The sequence below is a fragment of the Pinus tabuliformis genome, chromosome 3_1, assembly GCF_031772625.1.
Source record: "Pinus tabuliformis cultivar Carrire ecotype Pingquan chromosome 3_1, CPIR1, whole genome shotgun sequence".
Lineage (NCBI taxonomy): Eukaryota > Viridiplantae > Streptophyta > Pinopsida > Pinales > Pinaceae > Pinus > Pinus tabuliformis.
In genome coordinates, this window is record NC_142301.1 from 314,634,516 (window position 1) to 314,644,530 (window position 10,015).

Below are 10,015 nucleotides of genomic sequence, written 5' to 3' on the forward strand. Positions count from 1 at the left end.
GCGGGGTGGCTTCCAAGGGCGCGGTCAAGGACGAGGAGGGATGGGACCAGGACGAGGGCGCGGACAGTTAATCTGCTACAACTGTGGAGGACTCGGGCACTACGCGCGCGACTGTACGAATCCGACGAGAATAAGTTGCCCGTACTGTGAAGAATTTGATCATGAAATGATAAATTGTCCAACGTTGATCGCCCAAATGCGCGAAAAAGGGGTGTTGCAGCCCACTCCGACGCAAAACGTCCAAATGATGAGATCCGAACCACGCGAAGAGGACCCCAACGTGAATATGATGCTTAGAAGTGGCGCAACCATGGGGGAAGATAAGGGGAAGAAGCCTGAAGAAGACACCTGGGTACGTAAGGCTCCTACAAAGGAACCAGAATTTGATTTACATCGCGCGAAAGAAACGTTTATGGAAGCTAAGAAGAGCTTCGCGAAGGTCTCTACTTCAAGTAGTAGGGATCAACCAGAGATGGATCTGGACCCCTCGCTGCTAACTACCTTTTTAGAGACATGTATGAAACTGCTGCGTGATAATAAGGCAGTCAAAGGGCTACAAGAATTAATCGCTAGATGCGCAGGACCCAGGGAGCCGCACGTAGTCCGAAAATTGGGGAAGCATGCCCTACGCACCGGACGTGAAATGAGGTTGACAGTGCAAATTGGCGAATATGAGATGGACCAAGTAATCTTAGACTTGGGGTCGGACGCGAACGTACTACCGAAGCAGACTTGGGAGCGCATGGGCAAGCCCGCGCTACAGTGGTCCCCCATTCAATTACGAATGGCGAACCAACAAAAGATCTTGCCCATGGGAAGATTAACAGGAGTAACAGTAGATATTGATGGTGTGAGCACACAGACAGATTTCGAGGTAATAGAAATTGTGGATGATAGTAACCCTTACCCTGCATTACTCGGAATAGACTGGGCAACGGATATGAATGGAGTTATTAATCTGAAGAAGCAGAAGATGATTTTTGAGACAAAGTCCCTACGTGTGATTGTGCCATTGGACCCTGCCAAAGGACGACGTTACACAGAGGCTGTGCGCAATGATGGAAGTGATGAAGAGCTCGATTGTATATACAAAATAACCGTGCGGAACCAGGATCGGCCGCTCCCTACTGTCGATGAAAGGGCCCCGTGGAGGACCGCAGAATCCTGCCTATTAGAGGCTGATGAAGATGATGAGCAATGGCGCAATCAGTTGAGGGAAGTGACGACGCTAAATTGTAATATGATGACCAAATCCCTGCGTTGCGTAACTGCCCAGGCACGGGATCTACCAACCTATGATGGACTAACAGCGGTGGAAGAATTCTTGCACCAGTATGAGAGTGCAGTGCCCGAAGACCAGAGGTTTGATGCATTAAAATGGGTGTTGCGCGCAACTCCTGCGCGTTGGTGGGGAACACATGAAGGGAACTTTGAAAACTGGAGGGACTGCAAAAGGATGATGCAACTAAGATTTGGGAAGCCGGAGCTACGAATAACTGAGAAATATGATGGACGCGATGACCCGCGCAGGCACCTCACAAAATGGACGAAAGCCTATGGAGAAGAACCCCAGCCTGAATGGGTACATCTATTTTATCATACCTTGGATGTCATTCCCAGAAACTGGTATACTGAAACAGAGCTCCGACATGGTACGGGCGAATGGGATATATTGTGCAAAGGGTTTTTACTAACGTTCTTATTTGAGGACCAATGGATGGATACCGTTGACGATGCGCTGCAATTTGTCAAAGCCGCTATCTTCAAATTACCGCAGGAACCTGAAGAAATCATTCAACCGAAATGGACACATCAGTTAAGCCATGCCTCAGAATGTTACAACCTGCAAGCGGAGGATGATGATGATGATCCCCGAAATAGTAACATTTTGGAAACAAAAGGAAGCCGCGAAGTTCGAGGACCAACGATTGAGGATCCTGATATCATAGCGCCGCTAAAAACAAAGGTGAACATTGGTACAGAGGAAGAGCCGAAGTACGCGACTCTAGGGGACTATTGGGATGACGCCACAGTGGATAAAGTCGTCGAGTTACTACACGAGTATCAAGACCTATTCCCGACCAAATTGACCGAACTGAAGGGGATTCTTGGCGAACTGGGGGTGATGAAGATAACTCTGAAGCCGGACGTGAAGCCGATTAAGCAGCGCCCCTACCGTTTGAATCCAAAGTATAAGGAAAAAGTCCACGAAGAATTGGACAAGATGCTTGCAGCAGGAATTATTGAACCTGTCGAAGAATCTGACTGGGTGAGTCCTATGATAGTGCAAGAGAAGAAACAGAAGGGCGAAATTCGAATCTGCGTGGATCTCCAAAACTAAATGATGCCTGCGTTCATGACCCATTCCCAACCCCGTTTACAGATGAAGTCCTGGAGAATGTTGGTGGACAGGAAGCATACTCATTCACGGATGGGTTCTCAGGATATCACCAGATCAAGATCGTGTCGGAAGATAGGAGCAAGACCACCTTCGCGACCGAATGGGGATGTTTTCAGTACACTGTGATGCCCTTCGGATTAAAGAACGCGCCCGCGATATTTTCACGCGTAGTAGTGGCTGCATTCAAGGAATTCATTCATCAGTTTTTGGAGGTTTATTTTGATGATTGGACTGTATTTGGGCTAGTCAAGAAACATGTGGCAAGCTTACAATTGATGCTGGATACATGTCGACGACACCAGATTGCGCTAAATCTTAAAAAGTGTACCTTCCTCGTTCCTTTCGGAAATTTGCTTGGCCATGTAGTCTGCAGACAAGGCCTGATGGTGGGCCTTGCAAAAATTGCTGTCATACTCAATCTGCAAGCACCGCGCAGTGTCAAACAACTTCGCACCACGTTGGGACATACTGGGTACTACAGGAAGTTTATTAAGGGCTACGCACAAATCACGGCACCAATGGAACAGTTGTTAAAGAAGGACATTGCGTATTGTTGGAATGAGGACTGTAAGAAGAGTTTGGAGATTCTAAAGGAAAAAATGGCCTCGGCCCCCATCTTGGTTTTCCCGAAATGGGACATTGAATTTCATGTACATGTGGATGCGTCATGTATCGCGCTAGGCACCGTACTCACACAGGAAGGAGTGGAAGGAATTGATCACCCGATCGCATTCGTGAGTCGGCGGCTGTCAAAAGCAGAAAAGAATTACTCCACTACTAAGCGCGAGGGATTGGCGATGGTATATGCACTCCAGAAATACTGCCACTATCTACTCAGTGGGCATTTTAAAATGTATATTGATCACTCTGCATTAAAATACCTGGTGAATAAGCCTATGTTGGGGGGGCGTATCTGTAGATGGCTGTTACTGTTCCAAGAATATGACTTCGAGGTCATTGTAAAGCCAGGACGCCTAAATGCAGGTCCAGATCACATGTCCCGAATTGAGAACGGTGAGGAGCCAACAAATTTAGAGGAAGGACTACCTGATGCACAGCTCTATGCAGTACGCGTCGCGGATGGTCATTTTGAAGATATAATCCACTTCTTAACCACGGGGACTGCGCCGCAAGGGTATTCAATTCAGCAGAAGAAAGAATTAGTGACGCACGGCGGATTTCACTGTTATCGCAGAAGCACACGGAGGGGTAGCAGGAGGACATTATGCAGGACGGGCGACAGCGCAGAAGGTTCTTCGTGCCGGACTATGGTGGCCAACTCTACATCAAGATTCAAAAGCCTATTGTCGGGCCTGTGATGTATGTCAACGGACTAGGAAACCATCGCGAAGGGATGAAATGCCGCTCAATCCACAGGTGACATTGCAACTGTTCAAAAAATGGGCGATCGACTTTGTGGGGCCCATCACGCCTCAAGGAAAGATGGGTGCGCGCTATATCATCACCGCGACAGAATACTTGACTCGATGGGCGGAAGCGCAACCAGTTAAGGACTGCACGGCTGCTACAACTGCGAAATTCTTGTTCGAGAATGTGTTGACACGGTTTGGATGCCCGAAAAATTCTAATGAGTGACCGTGGAACCCACATCCTAGACGAAACTATCAACGCACTCATTGAGGAATTCCAGGTATATCATCAACAAAGTACGTCGTATCATCCACAAGCGAATGGGACAATGGAAGCTTTCAACAAGATTCTAGAGATTGCGTTGACCAAGATCTGCAACGCAAAGCGCAACGATTGGGATTTGCGCGTACCTGCTGTGCTATGGGCATACCAAACCACTTGTAAGAAATTGACGAGTCAGACACCTTTCCGGTTAGTCTACGGCATGGAAGCCGTCATGCCAATGGAATACATTGTACCTAGTTTGTGAATCACAGCAATAACAGGCATGGCAAACCATGGAGCATTGGAAGAAAGGCTCGCGCAACTAGAAGAACTAGAGGAACGTTTTTTGGCAAGCAAGTACAAAAGCAGCGCGAAAAGGCTTGGCATGATCACCATATCAAGTTGCGCACATTTAAAGAAAATGATTTAGTATTACTATATGACAGCATGTTTGAGAAATTCCTTAGTAAACTCCAGATGCATTGGTTAGGACTATATGTCGTCAAAGGAGTTACAGATGGAGGCGTGGTCCAGCTCAGCAAGCTTAATGGAGATCCATTCCCTGGAAGAGTAAATGGTAGTCACCTGAAGCTCTATACGGGAGGGCCGACGGCCTGACTAACCGACCAAAGTAAAGTCTCACAGCTTTGCACAGTTGAAAGAGAGCGCGGGACGATAAAGCAGTCTGTGAGGGAACTGCGCGACAATGGAGGTGCGCGTCGTATCGGTATGTCACATGGATCGCGGTTGCGCAGAAAGGGATCCGTTGTTGCGAGGACAAGCAAGGAAGTGACCGTTGTCGTCACTATTCATGACAAGATGTCTGAGTTAAGACGAAAAGGAGTGGGCGGCAGGCAATTAAGTCATGGAGTACGAGCAATCTACGGTCAATCTAGCATTAATAGGCCAAAAAAGGAGGGAATGGCGGAATTTGAATTTCGACAAGGCTATAAATCACAGTGGGACACCTATTGCATAAATTATAGTATCTGGAGGCTCGATATGGAACCCATGAACCTTGATGGTGGAAGACTGAGCCGAGTAGAGATGCAGGACTTTCTAAACAGTGCAAGGTCGCAAGCTGGGGGCGCCATGCTGCGCTCAATGCAGATGGTGGGAGATGTACTGGAAAGCTTCAGACAAGTAGCAGGACCAGTTCGGACGCTGCTCCACAAACCACGGATTGACAAACAATCTACGTAAGCTATGGGAAAGATGGTGGATTCTAAGACAAATGACGGAATTATGCTCACAAGTTCATCTCTGACAAGCCTGGAAGATTGGGATCTCGCGGACAGCAACATCTTTCTTGCAAAATTGCAACACAGGGTGCAGCAGATATTGAGTATATGGGACCAGACAATGCAAACTTGCTATACCTGCACGAAGAGTTCGTGGCTCTGGCGCCTCAGCTAGAGCTAAAATCCTAGAAGGATCCGCTTTGTGTTAACCGAGCAGAGCAAAATGAGCATCATCGGTTCAGGGAACTAGTGGGAGCAATGGAGTAGGAGCGTGAAGAAGCGTGCAAGAAACAAGGATGGAACGACGAGGTGCAGTATGTCACTCACAGGGATGGTGAACCACGAAGTCTTGACAGCGCGTCTAGCCGCACCGACGAGTGACTCGGGACAAGTCACGATGATTGTGTTGGGGGCCTGTTGGGTAGTGGACCCCTCGTAACGGTTTTGGGGCTCAAAGTCCGAAATTTTGGGTAAAGGAATGGTAAAGGATCCGCAAAATGCGCAGAATGCAAATTGTAATGGGTTAAGTCCAAGGGTAGTTATAGATTAGTCTAGAATGCGGAATGTATAAATAGAACAAGGATCTAAGTTTAGAAGACAGTTTTTTGGAATGATAGCTTTGATGTATGGGTTTGTGAAAGCGAAAGTGCTTTGAGTCTGTAAGTCTGAGTTGAGGGTAGTAGAGGGTAGAAGAGGCTCTGCATCTATGTGCGCAAAGGCCTGGTAGAGTCCGCAGTTGTGTGCGCGGACCCCTGTAGCTAAGTGCGCAGGGCGGAAAATGGAATGTACTGAACAAAATATTAATAAAGATAAGTGTTTCTGAAATATTGTGTATCTGATCACCGATCTGAATGTTTATGCTTATGTTATGATTTTATGAAGTATATTTATGACTGCGCACACTGGGTTTAATTGTTAAATGTTTGCTTAAAGACCTTAAAGAATAGATCAGATCTATAATAACAGTAAGAAGACTAAGGATCTAAGAAACTCCCCCTCAAGGTTCTTCGCGAGGTCCCGACTGTTGCGCGGACTAGCAGAAGTAAGTAGATCGGATTGTGAATTCTCCAGTCCTCGTCAAGACATCCCTAGGGTGCGGAAACCTGGTTCCAGCACCCATCATATACTGCCTCGAGTGAGACTTCAGTCCGCGTTCCGCGGATTGTTGCCGAAAGGGCCGGTAGTACGGGATTTGTTGGCTAAAAACTCTTCCGAACCTGGGTCAGGGCCCAATAAGCCAACAGCAACCGTGAACCACAGCTGAAAAAAAAAACACAGTTGTGGACACTTTTGTGAGTTTTTTTCTTTCAATGATATGTCTTTGGAGTCCGCATTTATTTCACAATTCCAATGTTCTCTGGGATGTTGGAAGTCAAGGAAGATCTCCCCTGGCAATGTGAACAAGTTCCTATGCAACTATGCTTTTGTGCCCACCACAAACTGAAACGAGGGTTGTACATAAATATTTTTACTTCATAAACAAAAATGGCATTACGTCTTATCGGATTGTGAAGGTGTGGCATGCATTATTTCATGCATAATCTCTTCTAGATAATAGCATGCAATGCTATTTGCTGGATATTTCTACACATTTTGAAAAGAAAGCACGGTCTCATTCCTCTGTTTTTTATAGTTGTCAGTGGTTACTTGACAATTTATTAGGATTCTCCTCACAATATTGTATATATGACCAACCATTTTAATGAACTCATCACTGCCAATTTAAATTATTTTTCCACTTAAAAGGAAATTTCTGCTTTTCTTTTTATTCATAATTGACCTTTTAGTGTTAGTTATGAGACCATTCTCTTGATATCTGATTAATTTTAAAAGTCTGCAAGTGTTTCCTATTTGGGCATTATTTTAACACATCTATTGCTTATTTCCAGGATGGTGGCTTGGAAAATTTAGAAGTGTTACGTGAATTGCTCCCAGTCATGCCCAGTATTGCTACACGTGTACTTCCAGAGATAATAAATCGTCTTTCTTCCCGTGTACTGGCTCGCGTCTTACGTGAACTTGTTACATAATCTTAAATTAATATATTGATAATGTTCATGTATTATGTATTTCGATCAGCTCATTTTCCTACAATAAAAGTCATAGCTTTCTTCACAGCCTCTTGATTTTGAGGATTCATAAGATTCATTTCCGGTGTGCAAAAAGGGAACTAGTAGCATGTTGGTGATTTATGCACGTATTCTGTCCCCTTTTACTTTTTAACCTCTGATAAGCGAAGCTGGGTTACATGGATTGTCCCATTCCCCATATGGTCACAAAATGCCAGAAATGCAAGGAACAAAGATTCTTGAAAGAAAGTTAGTTTATGCAGAAAGGCCGTGATGCTGAACAGAGGGAGCAAGAGCAAAGAAAGTTGGGAGACCAAAATATGTGATGCCTACTCTGAAACCCAAGTCCTGACTTAAGGATGCAATCCTCGTGTGGACTTCATAATGTCATAAATACAGAATCATGTACTCTTGATACAAAATTGCAAATAGAAAATTTTGATTTTAGATGCTACAGGAAAATGACCACTCCCAAGGCAAATGGGAAACAGAGACTCTACTTCAAAAATATTTCTCCCACATCTGCAAGTTCTGACCAAGACTATACTTGTCTTTAGTCAGAAATCATGCCAGCAAAAGATTATTGCACCAAGAGGGTACCTATCCCTTAGCCTTACAAGATCTTATTTGTTCAGGTTACTCATACACTCTTTGCACATAAACACATTAGGTGTGTAGTTTTATTTTATTTTTATTCCAATTTCAGTAGGCAAGGTAGTTAGAAACCTTCTAGAGATGAAAAATTGTCTCAGAAAATACTGAGCCTTAACCTCAATATTTCTAAAGATACCCAACCTGAAGCACTTTATCCATAAGTTTCCTTTCGCTGCTTCCTAGCTGTAAACACTAAACCTTAAACATTTTGTAGGATCTTCCTATCTATCTCAAACAAGCATGGTACATGATGAGACACATATTCAAAAAAATTAAAAACTTAGAAAACCTGCTAACGTGCATCTCAAACAACCTTGAGAGACCTGGGAAAATGTTAGAAACCAGGCTGTCAAAAGAAATTATTATCTTAATTAATGAAAAGGAAAATATTAAGCCACAATGGCATGGGCTCAATCAGACACATGGAATAGCGGAGGATAGAGGATTGCAGACTCTATACATCTATATAAATCCCCAGACTGATGATTTTTCTGTGACATATAAAGTTGAGTTTGTTTCAAGGTATACAATTGCAAATTTCAGACAATTATGTAAATTCTCATACTCAATTTTACCAAGATCTATGCACTTAAGGAGTCTGGTGAGTAGTGAATGAAGTGTTGGCAATTTTGAGAGGGGGGTGAATCAGTATTTCTTATTATAATTAGTATTTATTAATTTTCAAAGCGTTAAATAATAAAGAAACTTCAAATAAAAAGAACAGTGTACAGAATTTAAGGTGGAAATCCTTCTGAGAGAAAAGCCACCGAATGCTTCTGTAATATGATATAAAGTACAATACATCAGTTCCCACTGCAAGGGAAGCACCAACTCCCTAATACTTTAGAAAAACGTTCTAGTTTTATTATAATGACCCACCTACAATTACAAACAAAATGTGAATATTAGCATGCGTATGATAGCTACATATGCATGCATCGCATGCACTGCACTAGTAGACATACTAGCTAATATAAAATGGTGAATTGGTTTTGAAGTAAATATCTAGTGCATCAAAATATAATGATTATATCAAATGAGGTACTTCATATGTGTACCATCATCATAATAGATGATTTAAAAATAAAGTCAATACAATGGTTATACAAAATAAAAGGGAATTTTAATAACTAAAAGAACGTGTATATATAGCATATTCACTAAAAAGAAACTAAATAAAAATAGAACATATATATATTATATTCATTAAAAGAAATTAAATAAGAATAATGGGAAAAGACATGACATTATCTTTTCAAAATCCAAACAACCTCAATAATTAAAAGTAAATTAAATTAATAAATAAATTGTAATAAAATATAAGATCAATAAAAAAAGACATTAAGAAATTAAATGGCTAAAAAAATAACTATGATTCTCATGAATTATATAAACTAAGTCCATCACTCAAATCATGATCGTCTCTAAGAAATGTAAGAGCAAGGTGGAAGATAAAATTTGCTCCACCTATGACCGACAGAGAACCAACGAGACCATAATTTATTAATCAAGATCTTGAGATGGTGGAAAGGAGGGTGGTGGAAGGGCTGGTGTATAAGAAGAGAGGTGGGGGGGTTGTTATGGTGGCTACAGTGGCTGTTGGTATTCTCTTTGGAGTTAAGGAACATTTTTCCTTGGTTCTGAGGGGTTCTTGACCTTTGAAGAAATTTTATTGCATAGTAGGAATTTCGAAGAGTCATTGACAGAAGGAAATTGAGCCTTGGTTGTTCTTGAAGCTTTTGGGCATGGGGCCCAGAGTGCTGCAATTTTGAAGTATTCTGGAGCTGGGTACCGAGGTTGTGCCCAATTTGGCAGGGAAGATTTGGTCATTTTGGTAACGGGAACGAATTGGGAGCTACAACATCTCAAGATCGACTTCAAACACAGAAACCAGGTAGATGTGTGTATATTAAATTGATAAATTATTGCTTAAATTGTAGTTGGTAATTTTGGATGAATTTAGGAATTTAATTTGCAAACTTAATTTTGGTTTGGGCACAACATTTATCAGACAA

General features: G+C 42.8%; 1 protein-coding gene across 2 annotated transcripts in view; it reads left to right on the plus strand.

Moving 5' to 3' along the window:
- The window catches only part of LOC149187038 (Protein kinase superfamily protein), a 409,207-nt gene extending 401,782 nt beyond the window's left edge, over positions 1–7,425 (plus strand). For both annotated transcript variants that reach the window (XM_089411266.1, XM_089411264.1), the window contains one exon: positions 7,167–7,425. In XM_089411266.1, coding sequence (XP_089267392.1) covers positions 7,167–7,307 — 141 coding nt within the window. In that variant the 3' untranslated portion in view covers positions 7,308–7,425. The remainder of the gene's footprint in view (positions 1–7,166) is intronic.
- Positions 7,426–10,015: the final 2,590 nt, after the last annotated feature.